The 19,714-nt window shown below is 46.7% G+C and overlaps 1 protein-coding gene across 1 annotated transcript in view; it reads right to left on the minus strand.

The window, feature by feature from the left end:
* The window catches only part of LOC311248346 (roundabout homolog 3-like), a gene marked incomplete at its 5' end in the record, with an annotated part of 32,652 nt that extends 13,987 nt beyond the window's left edge, over positions 1–18,665 (minus strand). Inside the window, 10 exons of the mRNA XM_084339244.1 lie at positions 1,185–1,292; positions 1,895–2,076; positions 4,777–4,998; positions 6,623–6,776; positions 8,798–9,109; positions 10,942–11,081; positions 11,527–11,563; positions 14,574–14,813; positions 18,264–18,447; positions 18,654–18,665. Coding sequence (XP_084195370.1) covers positions 1,185–1,292; positions 1,895–2,076; positions 4,777–4,998; positions 6,623–6,776; positions 8,798–9,109; positions 10,942–11,081; positions 11,527–11,563; positions 14,574–14,813; positions 18,264–18,447; positions 18,654–18,665 — 1,591 coding nt within the window. The remainder of the gene's footprint in view (positions 1–1,184; positions 1,293–1,894; positions 2,077–4,776; positions 4,999–6,622; positions 6,777–8,797; positions 9,110–10,941; positions 11,082–11,526; positions 11,564–14,573; positions 14,814–18,263; positions 18,448–18,653) is intronic.
* Positions 18,666–19,714: the final 1,049 nt, after the last annotated feature.

Below are 19,714 nucleotides of genomic sequence, written 5' to 3' on the forward strand. Positions count from 1 at the left end.
ATAAAGACTTCAAATAAAAAAAAATCAAATCAAATGGTGATAAAAAGGTGTTTAAACTGAGTTTAGGTGGTTTATCCTCCACTACACCCTGAACGGTGATAACAAGGTGTTTAAACTGAGTTTAGGTGGATTATCCTCCACTACACCCTGAATGGTGATAAAAAGGTGTTTATTTAAACTGAGTTTAGGTGGATTATCCTCCACTACACCCTGAACGGTGATAACAAGGTGTTTAAACTGAGTTTAGGTGGTTTATCCTCCACTACACCCTGAATGGTGATAAAAAGGTGTTTAAACTGAGTTTAGGTGGTTTATCCTCCACTACACCCTGAATGGTAATAAAAATGTGTTTACAGTGAGTTTAGGTGGATTATCCTCCACTACACCCTGAATGGTGATAAAAAGGTGTTTATTTAAACTGAGTTTAGGTGGATTATCCTCCACTACACCCTGAATGGTGATAAAAAAGGTGTTTATTTAAAGTGAGTTTAGGTGGATGATCCTCCACTACATCCTGAATGGTGATAAAAAGGTGTTTAAACTGAGTTTAGGTGGATTATCCTCCACTACACCCTGAATGGTAATAAAAAGGTGTTTATTTAAACTGAGTTTAGGTGGATTATCCTCTACTACACCCTGAATGGTCATAAAAAGGTGTTTATTTAAAGTGAGTTTAGGTGGTTTATCCTCCACTACATCCTGAATGGTAATAAAAAGGTGTTTAAACTGAGTTTAGGTGGTTTATCCTCCACTACACCCTGAACGGTGATAACAAGGTGTTTAAACTGAGTTTAGGTGGATTATCCTCCACTACACCCTGAATGGTAATAAAAAGGTGTTTAAACTGAGTTTAGGTGGTTTATCCTCCACTACACCCTGAATGGTGATAACAAGGTGTTTGAACTGATGGCTTGTAGATTTCAGTAAACAAATGTGTTTTGCTGGCCTTGCCAGTCACAGGGTAATGGATTCATATCGGTATCATGAAACAGAATGATGTTTTGGGGGGGGGGGGGGGTAAACAAATTCATCATATCAAATCCCCCCCCAGTGGAGAGAGAGGCCTGTTCACGGCGGTGCCTGCGACCTCTGGCGACCTCTGGCGACCGCTGCAGACTCGCGGGGTGCGGCTCATGCATTTGAAACACAACCGGCGTTATTATTATTATGCTAAACACACTCACCTCCTTGCAGATCCCGCCTGTACGCCACGTTCTTCGAGTTCTTCTTCTTCACCCGTGACTTCTGTCCGGGGGGGGTGTAGGCGTCCGTGGGGGAGGGGCGGCCGGGCGCTGTGCATGTGCGAGAGGAGAATGACAACGCTTTAGCGGGGCGCCCTGCGGCTGCGGTGGTATGAATAATGAAACGGCTTTCGATAGCCGGCGCAGACTATCGATCGACCCGCTGGACTGTTTGCGAGCGCGATGCGTTGCTTTAGTCGTCGGACAGAGGAGGGGAAAGGACACGCGTGTAGCGTGTGGCGTCTGACATGCGGTCGCTCTGACGGGGGGCCGTTAAGAATAAAATAACAGAATGGAAAATAATTGAATCAAAGATAATTCGTCTCTGTTCTGTTCTATTCAGTTTTTTTATCTACTTTTTCTCCCCATTTTCTATTTTTCTCCCTTCCCCAATTTCGTATCGTCCAATTCTACCCTCCCCTGTCTCGAACGCTGTTAGGCCATGCCTCCCACAATAAATAAAATAATAATTTGTTCTTACTTGCTTGCCTGGGTAAATAAAGGTTAAATAAATGTAAAAAAAAATATATAAATATTTTTTTGTTTTGAAAACCGATACCGATCATTTTCCGATATCACATTTTAATGCCAATATCGGTAGGCCGATAACATCGGACATCCCTTAGTAAAAAATACACCCTTGCGCCGTTTACCTGGAGAGGAAGCGGCGCTGACGTTGTCTTGGCTCAGTGCTGCCCCCTGGCTGCTGAGGGTGTAGCGGTGGGCGGAGCCGTGGCAGAGCGGCGAGCCCACGTCAGGTGAGCAGCCGCCGCCGGGCGCCTGGGCGGAGAGGTTGGGGTTGGACTGGGTGAGGGGGGGGCTGCCCACCAGCCTCCTGGGACAGCAAATAAACAGCAAGGTGTCATGTACTTTATACACACATGTAGGGCTGTCTTAAATACTTCGAAGCTTCGTTCGATGGGCATGGGATTCGAATATGAAAAAAGAAATAGATTATAAGAAAAAAAAAAGAAAAAAAAAATATATATATGATTTTTTTTTTTTGCAAAATCAGCTCTGCCTCTCTTTGTTAACTACAACAAGCAATGCTGTTTGTTATTAAAGATGAGGTCGGACTCGGCACTGATAGATTTGTGTTCATTGTGCTGCTTTTATAAAGCCTCAAATGACGGCTTACAATATTTCATGAAAGCAAAGTGTTTCGTTTGTCTAAGATTTAAAAGGGTTTAAACTTTACAGCACTGATAAAGTTGAACAAAGTGCTGTACAAGTCCCACAACATAAAAAAAGTAAAAAAAAAAAATTTGAAATAATTTAAAATTTGAAAAAAAAAATTTATATATCTTTTTAAAATTTCGAAGCTTCAAATTAAAATCGAATCTCGGCCCTGAAGCTTCGAATTCCAAAAAAATAAATCGAAGGTCATCCCTACACACATGTACGTGTGTCTTCCAAATGTACTGTATCTTGGTACAGTCGTATCACACATATACACTTCTCTGCTGTAATATGATTCACACATTTATTGATCCCCTTGGGGAAATTCGGGCTTCATAGCAGCATGGGGGGAGGGGGGAGGGGAGGTACATGTATAGGCAGGGTAATAGTAGAAATACATAAATATATAGGCAATAAAATGTGATCTGAATACACAAATGAGAAAGAATAAACAGTGTAAACAATATAATTAACTCCGAATATAGAAATATGAGAAGAGTAAACGGTATAAACAAAGCAGATGAGGGTCTGTATGCCCCATCGGTTATATTATACGTTATATAACATGTCATGTACATACTGTAAGTTATTTTTTTTATCTTATCTTATCTTGTAAGTCGCTTTGGATAAAAGCGTCAGCTAAATGACAAAATGTAATGTAATGTTATCCGAACACAACTAGTGTTGATTTTAGAGTTTGAAAAGGTCAAGAGGTCAGTGTACTATAACTGCATACTAGGGCTGTCCCCGACTAAGGATTTGGATAGTCGACTATGATTGGCCAAAATTTGCCGTTAGTCGACTATTAGTATAATATTTTTTTATTTTTTTTTATCATTCCATTTGGGCTGTGGGGGGTGCTTAATGTCTGAAGGAGTCGACTGAAGGCTTCTTGTCCTCTGCAAAAGCATGCAATTGGTCCACTGATGGATACATCTTGATATTTGTCTAGTCTAGTGTGTTCATTAGATGGTGAAATCCTCTTTCAGTGCCTCTGTGCCTGTTTTCGTAGGCAGTTAGCCTCTGGTATGCGTGCCATTAGCGTTAGCCATGCTTCTAGGCCTCTTTTCTTTTGGAAAGTATTGTTTATTGTATTCGACTAAAGGCCTCTGCATGCTACAGCAAATTCAAAGCAACTTCGACACAACATCGACAAAGCAACGGTGTTGCAGACACTCTACCTTTATGCTTCTGCAAAATCAACGCGCAGCCTATGTAACATTGTACCCCGTATGTAGCTAGGTTCCCTAGATAGATGACGCTTCCCTTCTCAACCAACCCATTGATAAAAGCAGAAAAATAAGCATGATTTTTACTTCCGGGCGGGGGGTTTCAAAATAAAAGAGCGAGTCTAAAAGCACCGTAAATACGTTTATTTTTTACAATATCTAACGTTACACGAACCTAAACTAATCTAAAGTTAGTTTAGGTTCGTGTTAACGTTAGATAATGTACAAAATAAACGCATTTACGGTGCTTTTAGACTCGCTCTTTTATTTTGAAATTCCCCGACCGGAAGTATTATAGTGTCTGTTGCTAACAGCTTAACTTTTGTCAGCAGGTTCTTTGCTTTTTAACGTAACTTCATTCGTTTCCAATGGAGAGGAGAGAAAGACCGGCTCACATGCAGCTCAAACTACCTATTGGAATAAATTAATTGATTGATGTTTAACTTGTCCCTGTGTGTGTCCAGTCATTTCGACTAGCAAACGTTGTATTTAACGTTAAAGTTACCTCAGGATACCATTGTATTTAGTTGGTTAGCTATGTAGCTAATGTGGATAGCATTTTGTATAGCACCAATGCTAGCTGGCTGGCTACAGCTTTATTTACTAAATTATCAAGGCTTTTTTATCGTCAAGGTAAGAGAGGATTTGTCATGATCAACTGAAGGCGTATGCTATGGAACAATATGTGCTTGGGTTTTCAGAAAAAGGCCAGCTATGTGACGCTAATTATTTAGCATCAACGCTGGCTGGCTACAACAATGGCGGATGGTATTCTCTGCGAGACCTATATTATTCTATGACAGCCCCGCCCCCATTCGCTAACCAACCAATCACTGCTACGCAATATCAACACAACGGTTGTTTAGGTTAGATTTTGGAGACATGTACGCAGATTCCTCGCAACACAGTCTACAAGACCCTAAACAACAACCGCGCTGAAATCGCGCTGATGTTGTGTTGAAGTTGCTTTGAAGTTGCTGTAGCATGTAGAGGCCTTAAGAGGTTGGCAGTCGACCGATTAGTCGACTAATCGACTAATAGGGGTCAGCCCTACTGCATACCATAATGTATTCACATACAACAAAACAAAAACAAGCTGAATGCCATAAGTCAGAGTCAGGCCATACCGTGCTATCTGCTGTCCGTCTAGAAGGTGATGCAGGGGAGGCGTGTCGTGGGGGTGTCTGCTCTCCTCGTGGGGGGACGGGGTGAGCGTGGCAGTGGACTGGTGACTGTAGGAGGTGGTGGGGGAGGAGGCGTTGGCTCTCAGGGGAGGTGAGGGCACCTCCTCACAGCCCTCCACCAGATAGGTCCTCTCTGGGAGGGGCGGGCACCACTCCTCGTCCGACCTGGAGAGAGGAGGAGGAGAATGTTTTAATATAAAAAAAAACACAAAAACAAAAGTAAAGTGAAATAAGTTCATAATACAATTAGCATAATATTAATCAAGATAATAATAACAATACTAATCAAAGTAATAATAATAACAAAAACAACAACATTAATAATTAGTCTAAACAAATTAACATGAAACTGTAAAACAAAGTGACATTAATGGTTTTACGAGATTGAAGCTATTCATTTAACAATGTATATTTAAAGTTACATTGGTTAGATTATAGTATACAGGGTATAGTATATATATATAGTATCCTCTTATGTTCCCTCCCTCGAGTCCCCACATTGAAAACACGCCACAGACTCAGCTTCTTCCCCTCAGCAGCTCGCCTAGTTAATGAGTCAGGTGTCCCCCTGCTCCACCCCCCCCCCCCCCCCCCCGTCTATGGGGAGCTGCTAGGGCTGGGATTTGAAACTCTATTTTGCACCGACAACAAACAGCATCATTAGCCATTGCACTTTATTGTCTTGTCTCGTTGTATCACTGTTTTGTCTAAAAGTATTGCACTGTACTGTAAATCCTGTATCACGTTACTATGGGCTAGATCCACAAAGAATGGATTGCACGGTGCTAATTGCACCCTTACTTACAATTCATTATCAATTGAAAATGGGGGACCCTGATGTAAACAAGACGAAAGTCTTTCTCTGGTCTGCATCCCCTTAACAATTGTGTGTATTGAGCCGTACTGTATTGTACCCATTCTGCAATCTGTTAATACAATTTTCATTCAATCAATCACCGCGCAGGGATGCAGACCCGAGAAAGACTTTCGTCTTGTTTACATCAGGGTCCCCCCATTTTCAATTCATAATGAATTGTAAGTAAGGGTGCAATTAGCACCGTGCAATCCATTCTTTGTGGATCTAGCCCTATGTGTTTTTTTGTAAACATAATGTCGATTAAAAGTGATCTGAATCTGAATCTGAAATGTACAGTACAGCTATCTGGCAAATCATGCCCATGTATCTCTGGCAAAGGACTTGGCACTGGCTCGTCCTGCCACCTGTACTTAGGCCCCCGGGTCTGATCGCAGCGAGCGTGACTGTGAGCGCGAAGGAAACCGATGAAGGGGAAGCTAGAGCTCGGGTTAGGGCCGCCGACTCAGAGTTTAACGCCGTTATCTCCGGGTTCCTCTCGAACCGCTGTCGGCGAGACTCCAGGGGGGTTTGCAAAGCATCCAGTTATAAGGGTCACTGCTGCTGTAATGATGCTGAATGATAATGTTGTTCCTTGGGCTGAGTGAGTAACAGATGGTCTGAGGACACGGCTAACCGCGTTAGCGGCGCGGGTCCAATGTGACAGCAGGGTGGGGTGGGGCGGGGGGGGGGGGGGGTGGGCTCAATCAGCTAGACCGTCATCAAGGTAATAGAATTGTTTAGAGAGATGGAGGTGTGAGAACCGCGTTGACCTAAATTACAATGCGACTGATTGAGTTGACGCATAACCTGATCCACTGGGACAGAGAGAGAGAGAGAGAGAGAGAGAGAGAGAGAGAGAGAGAGAGAGAGAGAGAGAGAGAGAGAGAGAGAGAGAGAGAGAGAGAGAGAGAGAGATGTGTGCGTGCTAGTTACCCCAGCTCCATGTCTTCATGCTGTGGCAGGAGGTCTTCCTGGACACCGTGTTCCAGCTCTCCGGAGGAGGAGGGAGGAGGGGGGGGCAGGCTCTCGGGCCAGTTGAGAGACGGAGTCTTGACGGGCTTACCCTTCTGCTTCTGCTTCGGCTTGCCTGCACACATAGACACACGCACGCACACGCACACTTTAATAAAACATAACTATTTTGTGGACACTTTTATCCATTGCGCCATACAGTGTCATGCATGCACTGGGACAGGGGGTGAGAGAACAGGGGGTGAGAGGACAGGGGGTGAGGGGGCAGGGGGTGAGAGGACGGGGGTGAGAGGTCTGGGGGTGAGAGGTCTGGGTGTGAGAGGACTACAGGGTGAGAGGACAGGGGGTGAGAGGTCTGGGGGTGAGAGGACTACAGGGTGAGAGGACGGGGGTGAGAGGTCTGGGGGTGAGAGGACAGGGGGTGAGAGGTCTGGGGGTGAGAGGACTGGGGGTGAGAGGACAGGGGGTGAGAGGACAGGGGGTGAGAGGACAGGGGGTGAGAGGACTGGGGGTGAGAGGACTGGGGGGTGAGAGGACAGGGGGTGAGAGGACAGGGGGTGAGAGGACTGGGGGTGAGAGGACAGGGGGTGAGAGGACGGGGGTGAGAGGTCTGGGGGTGAGAGGTCTGGGTGTGAGAGGACTACAGGGTGAGAGGACAGGGGGTGAGAGGTCTGGGGGTGAGAGGACTACAGGGTGAGAGGACGGGGGTGAGAGGTCTGGGGGTGAGAGGACAGGGGGTGAGAGGTCTGGGGGTGAGAGGACTGGGGGTGAGAGGACAGGGGGTGAGAGGACAGGGGGTGAGAGGACAGGGGGTGAGAGGACTGGGGGTGAGAGGACTGGGGGGTGAGAGGACAGGGGGTGAGAGGACAGGGGGTGAGAGGACTGGGGGTGAGAGGACAGGGGGTGAGAGGACTGGGGGTGAGAGGACAGGGGGTGAGAGGACTGGGGGTGAGAGGACAGTGGGTGAGAGGACTGGGGGTGAGAGGACTGGGGGTGAGAGGACTGGGGGTGAGAGGACAGGGGGTGAGAGGACAGGGGGTGAGAGGACAGGGGGTGAGAGGACAGGGGGTGAGAGGACAGGGGGTGAGAGGACTGGGGGTGAGAGGACTGAGGGTGAGAGAACAGGGGGTGAGAGGACAGGGGGTGAGGGGGCAGGGGGTGAGAGGACGGGGGTGAGAGGTCTGGGGGTGAGAGGACTGGGGGTGAGAGGACAGGGGGTGAGAGGTCTGGGGGTGAGAGGACTGGGGGTGAGAGGACAGGGGGTGAGAGGACAGGGGGTGAGAGGACTGGGGGTGAGAGGACTGGGGGGTGAGAGGACAGGGGGTGAGAGGACAGGGGGTGAGAGGACTGGGGGTGAGAGGACTGGGGGTGAGAGGACAGGGGGTGAGAGGACAGGGGGTGAGAGGACAGGGGGTGAGAGGACAGGGGGTGAGAGGACTGGGGGTGAGAGGACAGGGGGTGAGAGGACAGGGGGTGAGAGGACAGGGGGTGAGAGGACAGGGGGTGAGAGGACAGGGGGTGAGAGGTCTGGGGGTGAGAGGACTACAGGGTGATAGGACTGGGGGTGAGAGGACTGGGGGGTGAGAGGACAGGGGGTGAGAGGACAGGGGGTGAGAGGACAGGGGGTGAGAGGACAGGGGGTGAGAGGACAGGGGGTGAGAGGTCTGGGGGTGAGAGGACTGAGGGTGAGAGGACAGGGGGTGAGGGTACAGGGGGTGAGAGGACAGGGGGTGAGAGGACTGGGGGTGAGAGGACAGGGGGTGAGAGGACAGGGGGTGAGAGGACAGGGGGTGAGAGTACTGGGGGTGAGAGGACAGGGGGTGAGAGGACAGGGGGTGAGAGTACTGGGGGTGAGAGGACAGGGGGTGAGGGTACAGGGTGAAAGGACAGGGGGTGAGAGGACAGGGGGTGAGAGGACGGGGGGTGAGAGGACTGGGTGAGAGAGGACAGGGGGTGAGAGGACAGGGGGTGAGAGGACTGGGGGTGAGAGGCCTGGGGGTGAGAGGACTGGGGGTGAGAGGACAGGGGGTGAGAGGACACGGGGTGAGAGGACAGGGGGTGAGAGGACTGGGGGTGAGAGGACAGGGGGTGAGAGGACACGGGGTGAGATGACAGGGGGTCAGCAACCGCTCTCACCGTTGCTCCGGTCCGGCTGGGCGTACTGGGCCCCCGACGGCCCCGCCTGGCTGATCCAGTGGCCCCCCTCCTCCTGCTGCTGCTGCTGCTGCTGCTCGCCACCGCTGTGTGGGGGGGGGGCCTGTGCCTGGGTCTGGGTCTGGTTGGTGAACGGCATGATGGAGGTGGAGGCGTAGGGCGTGGCGTGCTGCGAGTAGGCGAAGCTGTGCAGGTCCTCGGCGGTGGGCTCGATGGTGCTGTAGATGGGCCCCTCCGCCGAGCTGCCGATGCTGTACTTCTCCGTCTGGTTCAGGTAGTTGGAGATGCCTGCTTCTGGAGGAGGAGGAGAGGGGTGGAGGTGAGGAGGACAGGGGGAGGCTCTGGTTGTCGATGGGTGTTGGTGGTGGTAAGAGTTGTTTTTTTGCGCATCTGTTCTGTCTATAGGGATGTTGGATATTGGCTTTTTCACCGCTTAATTTCCGATACCGATATCAACCGATACCGATATATGCAGGGTTTCCCCCCCAAAAAACGGAATAATTTCAGGTAATTAACATTACATATCTCTTGTCGTGGAATTAACACAACATTATGCATACTTTTGACAATAAATAAAATCTGAATTTGTTCTTACTTGCTTGCCTGGGTAAATAAAGGTTAAATAAATGTAAAAAAAATATATATATATATATATTTTTTTTTGAAAACCGATACCGATCATTTCCGATATCACATTTTAATGCCAATATCGGTAGGTTGATAATATCGGACATCCCTAGAGAAAACCGCTGTGTCCTTTTACATTTAGTCATTTAGCTGACACTTTTATCCAAAGCAAATACAAATTGTGAACAACAGGTCAGCAGGAGGGGTGCAGCTCTGGCAGCTAAGGGTCATCAGTGGTATTGTTCGTCAAATAGTGTCGAACTTGAGTGTTACACATAGTATAGACATAATTAGCAAGGGTAAACTTTTCAGGAATTAAGAAAAACAAAGAAACTTTTTTGGTGGTTACTGTCCTACCGTTGTAATATCTCTCGGTGGTTACTGTCAATTAGTGCTGTCAGGCGATTAAAAAGATGTATCTAATTAATTACAGGATTTGTAATTAATTAATCTAATTAATCGCATTTTAATCGCATAGCCATTTTAGGCCTGATATTCTATATATTTTTTTTTTTATCAACTTTTTCTCCCATTTTAAATTTTTGGGAGAATTTCGTATCATCCAATTCAACCCTCCCCTGTCTCGAACGCTGTTAGGCCATGCCTCCCACAAGCCGGCTGCAATGTGGACGAAGCCTTACATCACGTGTCCCCTCCGGTACTCGAGGAGGCAGCCGTCGCATCTTTTCACCTGAACAGCGCAATCTCTCAGCGTCGGGGGTCTGCGTTTGGAGGACACGCCGCCCCCGTCGCTTCCTGATTCTGCTGCGCAGGCGCACCAACCGACCTGTAGGAGTCGCTGTCCACAACGTCCGATCCCCACCCATCAGCTTCCCACCCCCTAATACTGCCAAATGTATTAGTATGAACGACCAGCCAAGCTGATAGCAATGCGGAGAGATGGGCTCGAACCCAGCGTCTCCTGCATTGGTGGTGAGCGCCTTGCCCACTGCACCACCTAGCCGCTGATATTCTATATTCTATAATCATATTTCAAATGGCATGTGTCCGGATGGCAGAATTCAGTACTGTATCTACAAAACCTTTTGTTTAATTAATCATCTTCCATTTATTCATTTGCTTAGATTTTTCAGGTCTGGTCAATTTGAGCATGGTGTTATTCACAGTCAAAGATAAAAAAAAAATTATTGATATTGTCATTTGGTTCATTACAATTTACTCAAGCCTAGTAACAGACACAGTATTTCTGACACTGGGAATAAATTCCCTGAGATCCATAGATGTCCCTAGAATCAGATACCAAGAACATGCGAATGGACCATATTTAATGGACCATAAAAAAGTCTGTAAATGTGTATTCTACGTTCTTATGGAATGAATGAGATAAAAAAATATTAAAATAAATAATATATATATATTTTTTATTAATTTTGAGTTAATTTTCATAACGCGATCATTTGCTGTGTAATTAATTAATCGAATTAACGCGACAAACTGACAGCCCTAGTTGTAATATCTCTCTGTGGTTATTGTCCTACCATTGTAATATCTCTCTGCGGTGTCGTGTTTGGTGGAGCAGCAGTTGACGGCCTCCTTGCTGTTATGGACCATGTTGCTGGTGGGCCAGGAGTCGGCCAGCCACGGGTAGGTCCCTCTGGTGCCGCCCAGCATGCCAGGCCTGAGGAGACAGGTTTGTGTTGTTTGTTTCCATACATCATGTGCTGCCTAGATGCCCTTGAGCAAGGCACTTAAGACAGGCACTTAAGACAGACAGACAATGCCCTTGAGACAGGCTGCTTTTGTATATAAGAATTTGTTCTTAATTGCTTGCCTGGATAAATAAAGGTTAAATAAAATAAAAAAAATTATGGGATCGTCCACATTTTATATAAGAAGCCTATCTGATTTACTATCAGGTCTATCCAAAAAGTACTAGTACTACATCACTGTTTTGGTTTTTGAGATATTCAAGGCAGATGATTCGTTAGCAGCTCCTGGTGGTCAACAGTGTCAGACAGCTGGGCAGCTCCCGTGTGTGAATGTGAGGGTGTTGCTGCTGGAAAAGATAACTTCCCTGGATGAATGAAGAACAACTTTTATTTTGAAAGTAGACGTATGTTTACCTTCCATTCCCTGCTGCCTCGCCATGTGGGAAACCAACTGCAGAAGAGACGGAGAGACCAGATAATTAGAGGAGGTGCAGCGATACATGTAGAATTGGGTTCCTGCTTTTGTTCTGCTCTGCTCCGACCAAGCTGGAACTGACTGGTTTGACTCATGATGAAGCTGGATCTGACTGGTTTGACTCATGATGACTGGATCTGACTGGTTTGACTCATGATGAAGCTGGATCTGACTGATTTGACTCATGATGAAGCTGGATCTGACTGGTTTGACTCATGATGAAGCTGGATCTGACTGGTTTGACTCATGATGAAGCTGGATCTGACTGGTTTGACTCATGATGACTGGATCTGACTGGTTTGACTCATGATGAAGCTGGATCTGACTGGTTTGACTCATGATGAAGCTGGATCTGACTGGTTTGACTCATGATGAAGCTGGATCTGACTGGTTTGACTCATGATGAAGCTGGATCTGACTGGTTTGACTCATGATGACTGGATATGACTGGTTTGACTCATGATAAAGCTGGATCTGACTGGTTTGACTCATGATGAAGCTGGATCTGACTGGTTTGACTCATGATGAAGCTGGATCTGACTGGTTTGACTCATGATGAAGCTGGATCTGACTGGTTTGACTCATAATGATGAAGCTGGATCTGACTGGTTTGACTCATGATGAAGCTGGATCTGACTGGTTTGACTCATGATGAAGCTGGATCTGACTGGTTTGACTCATGATGAAGCTGGATCTGACTGGTTTGACTCATGATGATAAAGCTGGATTTGACTGGTTTGACTCATGATGAAGCTGGATCTGACTGGTTTGACTCATGATGACTGGATCTGACTGGTTTGACTCATGATGAAGCTGGATCTGACTGGTTTGACTCATGATGACTGGATCTGACTGGTTTGACTCATGATGAAGCTGGATCTGACTGGTTTGACTCATGATGAAGCTGGATCTGACTGGGTTGACTCATGATGAAGCTGGATCTGACTGGTTTGACTCATGATGAAGCTGGATCTGACTGGTTTGACTCATGATGAAGCTGGATCTGACTGGTTTGACTCATGATGACTGGATCTGACTGGTTTGACTCATGATGACTGGATCTGACTGGTTTGACTCATGATGAAGCTGGATCTGACTGGTTTGACTCATGATGAAGCTGGATCTGACTGGTTTGACTCATGATGAAGCTGGATCTGACTGGTTTGACTCATGATGAAGCTGGATCTGACTGGTTTGACTCATGCTGACTGGATCTGACTGGTTTGACTCATGATAAAGCTGGATCTGACTGGTTTGACTCATGATGAAGCTGGATCTGACTGGTTTGACTCATGATGAAGCTGGATCTGACTGGTTTGACTCATGATGAAGCTGGATCTGACTGGTTTGACTCATAATGATGAAGCTGGATCTGACTGGTTTGACTCATGATGAAGCTGGATCTGACTGGTTTGACTCATGATGAAGCTGGATCTGACTGGTTTGACTCATGATGAAGCTGGATCTGACTGGTTTGACTCATGATGATAAAGCTGGATTTGACTGGTTTGACTCATGATGAAGCTGGATCTGACTGGTTTGACTCATGATGACTGGATCTGACTGGTTTGACTCATGATGAAGCTGGATCTGACTGGTTTGACTCATGATGACTGGATCTGACTGGTTTGACTCATGATGAAGCTGGATCTGACTGGTTTGACTCATGATGAAGCTGGATCTGACTGGGTTGACTCATGATGAAGCTGGATCTGACTGGTTTGACTCATGATGAAGCTGGATCTGACTGGTTTGACTCATGATGAAGCTGGATCTGACTGGTTTGACTCATGATGAAGCTGGATCTGACTGGTTTGACTCATGATGACTGGATCTGACTGGTTTGACTCATGATGAAGCTGGATCTGACTGGTTTGACTCATGATGAAGCTGGATCTGACTGGTTTGACTCATGATGACTGGATCTGACTGGTTTGACTCATGATGAAGCTGGATCTGACTGGTTTGACTCATGATGACTGGATCTGACTGGTTTGACTCATGATAAAGCTGGATCTGACTGGTTTGACTCATGATGAAGCTGGATCTGACTGGTTTGACTCATGATGAAGCTGGATCTGACTGGTTTGACTCATGATGAAGCTGGATCTGACTGGTTTGACCCAGATGGTGGAGGCAACCATGCAAGGTGACAACCTACACATCGGGAGCAGTTAGGGGTTAAGTGTCTTGCTCAGGGACACTTCGACACGCTGCCCGGGAGGAGCGGAATCTAACCAGATACCTTCCGACTACCAGACGATTTTAACCGTCTGTAGTGTGGTAGTCAAATGGTTAACCTTATATAGTGTGGTTGTGAAATGGTTAACCCTTTATCGTGGGTGGCAGTGAAGGGGTTAACCTTCGTGGGTGGCAGTGAAGGGGTTAACCATCTGTATTGTCGCCGTGAAAAGGGTTCTTTGGCAAGTGTGGTAGTGAAAGGGTTAACCCTTTGTCGTGTGTGGCAGTGAAAGGGTTAACCTTCTGTATTGTCGCCGTGAAAAGGGTTAACCCTTTGGCAAGTGCTGCAGTGAAAGGGTTAACCCTTTGTCGTGTGTGGCAGTGAAAAGGGTTAACCTTCTGTATGTCGCCGTGAAAAGGGTTAACCCTTTGGCAAGTGTGGTAGTGAAAGGGTTAACCCTTTGTTGTGCGGGAGTCAAAGGGTTAACCTTATGTATTGTAGCCGTGAAAAGGGTTAACCATTTGGCAAGTGTGGTAGTGAAAGGGTTAACCCTTTGTCGTGTGTGGCAGTAAAAACAGGTTAACCTTCTGTATTGTCGCCGTGAAAAGGGTTAACCCTTTGGGAAGTGTGGTAGTGAAAGGGTTAAGACTAGGGATGTTCGATATTGTCCAACTCTTAATTTCCGATACCGATATCAACCGATACCGATATATGCAGGGTTTCCTCCCCCAAAAAACGGATAACATTGAACACCCCTAGTTAAGACGGATGCACATCTTCTCCGTACGGCGGCTCGTCCCGGACCTGTGGGCGTGTAGGCGAAGGAGGCGGTGTAGTGGCTGAGCTCCTTCCTCTTCTTGCGGCGGCAGTAGATCCACACGCTGAAGCCCATGAGGATCACCCAGCACGCCCCTCCGATCCCCGCGATGAACGCCGGCTGCTTCACCACGTCGGTGATCTGCTCCGCCAGGCTCAGGCTGCTCTCGTCACCGTCGTCTTCATCATCACCTCCGCCTGCAACAGAGGGCTGCTCCGCTGGGAGCTCTGGGACGGAGGAGAGGAGAGGCACGGTGAGGCACGGTGAGGTACGGTGAGGTACGGTGAGGTAAAGTAAGGATAAGGTTAAGTAAGATATGATAAGGTTAAGTAAAGTAAGATATGATAGGGTTGGCCAGGTATGAATGAATGAATGAATGAATGAATGAATGAATGAATGAATGAATGAATGAATGAATGAATGAATGAATGAATGAATGTATGTATGTATGTATGAATGAATGAATGAATGAATGAATGAATGAATGAATGAATGAATGAATGAAAACTTTATTTAACAGATTGCAGAATGGGTACAATACAGTACGGCTCAATACACACAATTGTTAAGGGGAGGCAGACCTGAGAAAGACGTTTGTCTTGTTTACATCAGGGTCCCCCATTTTCAATTCATATAGAAAATGCGTCTGTCTACCACCACAGAGACAGTGGGATCGAATCCGGCTGTGGTGCCTCCGGCTTGGCTGACCGTCCATACAAACACAATTGGCAGTGTCAGCGGGTGGGAAACCCGGCGAGGGTGGGTCCTGGTCGTTGTAAACAGCGACTCCTACAGTTCGGTCGGGGCGCCTGCACAGCGAGGGAAGGATCTGGAGGGAGGTAGTGTGACCTTCCACACGTTACACTCTCCCAGTGAGAGTCCGCGCTGCCAGGTGAAAAGAAGCGGTGGGCTGGCTACACATGTGTCGGAGGAAGCATGTGATAGTCTCCGCCCTCCCGGACCGACGGTAGGGGGTAGAGTGCGCAACGACCAGGAAGGGGATTGGGAATTGGCATAACGACTAACATTGGGATGGGAGAAAAATGGAAAAAAGATTAAAAAAAAATATATATAATAATAAGATATGATAAGGTAAGATACGGTAAAGTATGATATGATAAGGTAAAGTATGATATGATAAGGTAAGAGGGAAGGTAAAAAAATGTATGATTGTGGTAGTATTTATACCTTTTATTTATATCAACCCTCAATAAGAGTTAAGAACTAGTTTAGGCACAGAATACTTACACACTGATCTATTACAGTATATGTATATGGTTATTTTTTTTTCCACTTTTTCTCCTCTTTTTCTATCTTTCTCCCCATCCCAATTCCATTTAGCCAATTCTCCCCTCCCCTGTCTTGAACGTTGCTTGCATATGCCACCCACTGGCCGGTTGTAGGGAGGATAGAAGCCTTGCATCACGTGTCCCCTCTGATACACGAGGAGGCAGCCTGTCACATCTTTTCACCTGCCAGCGCGGACTCTCATTGGCGAGGTGTAATGTGTGGGAGGCTCACACTACCCCCGCTACTTCCTGTCTCTGCTGTGCAGGCGTCCCACAACCGACCTGTAGGAGTCGCTGTCCACAACGTCCAGATTACCACCCATCGACTTCCACCCGCTAACTCTGCCAATTGAGTTAGTATGATGGCCGGCCCAAGCCGGAGGCAACGCCGACAGGCAGAGTCGAACCCGGTGTCTCTTGCGTTGGTGACGAGCGCAATATCCGCTGCGCCACCCAGCCGCACTAGTATATGTATATGGTTATTATAGTTATTAAGATATGGGTGATGGATGAGTATACTGTGAATATCCTAATGTAGTCGTTATGTCTGCAGCAGCCCACCAACCGCAGTGTCCTCTGATTCATGTTACTGCTCCCAGAACAGTAATTACAGTTATTCTCCGAGAAGAACAAAGAGGCAATTTCTACTCCGCTAGAAATGGATTTTACTGAGAAACCAACGATAGATTAAGGCTTTGAGAACACCAAGAGCGTCTGTCAACAGGATGTGTGATGATGAGGCTTTAAACCTAGTGGGATCCTGATTGCAGTGTGGAAAATAAAGACGTTGAAGTTAAATCATCTCAACTCACGGGTCGGGCACATTTAGTTTTGTACTCGGGGCACAAGTGGGAATCACTTAAACAAATGTATTTGTATAAAACAGTTCATACTTTTGGGATCATTGGCATAATAAATCAGTTTAAAGAAACACTCCCAATATTTTGGGAAATACACTTCTTCCCTGGAGTCATACAAGAAGATATCAGTTTCATCTCTGTGTGTCCAGTAGCCTCCAAAGAGAGATGTCTAAGGAGCAGCTAGCCTAGCTTAGCACAAGGACTGGAAGCAGTAGGGAGCAGCTAGCCTAGTTTAGCACAAGGACTGGAAGCAGTAGGGAGCAGCTAGCCTAGCTTAGCCCAAGGACTGGAAGCATTCGGTATCAGCTAGCCTAGCTTAGCACAAGGACTGCAGGAAGCAGTAGGGAGCAGCTAGTCTAGCTTAGCACAAGGGATGGAAGCATTAGGTATCAGCTAGCCTAGCTTAGCACAAGGACTGGAAGCATTACTGTAGGTATCACCTAGCTAAGCTTAGCACAAGGACTGGAAGCATTAGGTATCAGCTAGCCTAGCTTAGCACAAGGACCGGAAACATTAGGTATCACCTAGCCTAGCTTAGCACAAGGACCGGAAGCATTAGGTATCAGCTAGCCTAGCTTAGCACAAGGACTGGAAGCATTAGGTATCACCTAGCCTAGCTTAGCACAATGACCGGAAGCATTAGGTATCAGCTAGCCTAGCTTAGCACAACGACCGGAAGCATTAGGTATCAGCTAGCCTAGCTTAGCACAAGGACCGGAAGCATTAGGTATCAGCTAGCCTAGCTTAGCACAAGGACTGGAAGCATTAGGTATCAGCTAGCCTAGCTTAGCACAAGGACCGGAAGCATTAGGTATCAGCTAGCCTAGCTTAGCACAAGGACCGGAAGCATTAGGTATCAGCTAGCCTAGCTTAGCACAAGGACCGGAAGCATTAGGTATCAGCTAGCCTAGCTTAGCACAAGGACCGGAAGCATTAGGTATCAGCTAGCCTAGCTTAGCACAAGGACTGGAAGCATTAGGTATCAGCTAGCCTAGCTTAGCACTAGGACCGGCGACATTAGGTATCAGCTAGCCTATCTTAGCACAAGGACCGGAAACATTAGGTATCAGCTAGCCTAGCTTAGCACAAGGACCGGAAGCATTAGGTATCAGCTAGCCTAGCTTAGCACAAGGACCGGAAGCATTAAGTATCAGCTAGCCTAGCTTAGCACAAGGACTGGAAGCATTAGGTATCAGCAAGCCTAGCTTAGCACAAGGACTGGAAGCATTAGGTATCACCTAGCCTAGCTTAGCACAAGGACCGGAAGCATTAGGTATCACCTAGCCTAGCTTAGCACAACGACTGGAAGCATTAGGTATCACCTAGCCTAGCTTAGCACAAGGACCGGAAGCATTAGGTATCAGCTAGCCTAGCTCTTTTAGAAATACAACTTCCAACAACTCCCAAAACTGACGCACAGAGATGGGATTGATAGACATTTTCTCTGCAGACTCTGGGGAAGATGACTGTTGGGAGTGTCTCTCAGGTCTGGTGTCTGCCTCCGTCACGATACTTGAGGTGAACTCACTGATGAGAACGGAGACCGGCTGGCTGCGGGTACCGACCCCGGCGCTGGTCACGGCCGCCACCTCCACCTGGTACAAGATGCCCGGCACCAGGCCCTTCAGCATGGTGGCCAGGACAGCGCCATCGACTGTCCTGTTGATGTAGTAGCGTGTCTGGTTGTCGTTAGCACTGCCCACACACCACACCTGACAGGACACAGAGGAGAGTTGGCAGGAGGGTTATTATTCTGAGCCCAAATAATATTATAATAATTATTATTATTATATTTATTATTATTATTATCTGAAAGTATACTTGTATAATTGCTTGGACTTTTTCTCTATTGAGAAAGTAAACTAAAGTTGTGTTGAATTGAAACCGTTAAAAGTTGTATACAGAAATGAAACGGTACCTTTGATTGCATCTTTGGTTACGTTTGCTTACCAAAATAGTATACTTTTAATAAGTTTACTACAGTACAACTTAACGTTTCGTAAACACCATCTTTTTTTGTGTACTTAGATTACACTTACAGCATATTAAACCATACTACTACAACCCTTTTTAACCCACTTAATATAAATTAAAATACACTTTTAGTATGGAAAAAGATACAAGTTTTTCTTTACTTAGATGGCGTGTTATAACTACCTACCTCAAACATGTATCTGTCTGAATATACCTATACTGTATTAGTATCTATATCAGTGTACAGTATATCTCTACCTACTCTTATTAGTTATACCGCTGGCTAGTATGACTTACTACCATATTGTCTTTATACCTGTACCTGTACATAATACTATAACACTGTACATACATCTGATTATCATTATAACTCAGTAGATATACTCCAGTTTAATCACCTGCACATTGTATATCACTATTGCATTTTACTGTTATACTTGCAGTCTGGTTGGATGCCAAACGTGTTTCCGTTGTACTGCACTTGTGCTGTATGATGATGACAATACATCTGAATCTAATCTAAATGTAATCTTTTAAATTTTCTTTTTTTACTTTTTCTCCTCCTATTTTTCTTGTATTTTCCTCCCATCCCAATTTAGTCGTTATGCCAATTCCCCCCTCCCCTTCCTGGTCGTTGCGCGCATGTGCCCCCCACTGGTCGGTCTAGGGAGCCCTGAAGTCTATCACATGCTTCCTCCGATACATGTGGAGACAGCCAGCAGCCTCTTTTCACCTGACAGCGAGGACTCTCATTGGGTGAGTGTAACGCGTGGGAGGGCACACTACCCTCACCATCTCCCTCCCTCGCTGTGCAGGTGCCCTGACTGACCTGTAGGAGTCGCTGTTTACAACGACCAGACTACCACCCACCGGCTTCCCTCCCGCTGACTCTGCCAATTGTGTCAGTATGACGGCCGGCCAAGCCGGAGGCACCGCTGACAGCCGGATTCGATACCAGTGTCTCTGCGGTGGTAGACAGACGCTTAGTCCGCTGTGCTACCCGGC

This window comes from Notolepis coatsorum, assembly GCF_963971535.1.
Source record: "Notolepis coatsorum genome assembly, contig: SCAFFOLD_308, whole genome shotgun sequence".
Classification (NCBI taxonomy): domain Eukaryota; kingdom Metazoa; phylum Chordata; class Actinopteri; order Aulopiformes; family Paralepididae; genus Notolepis; species Notolepis coatsorum.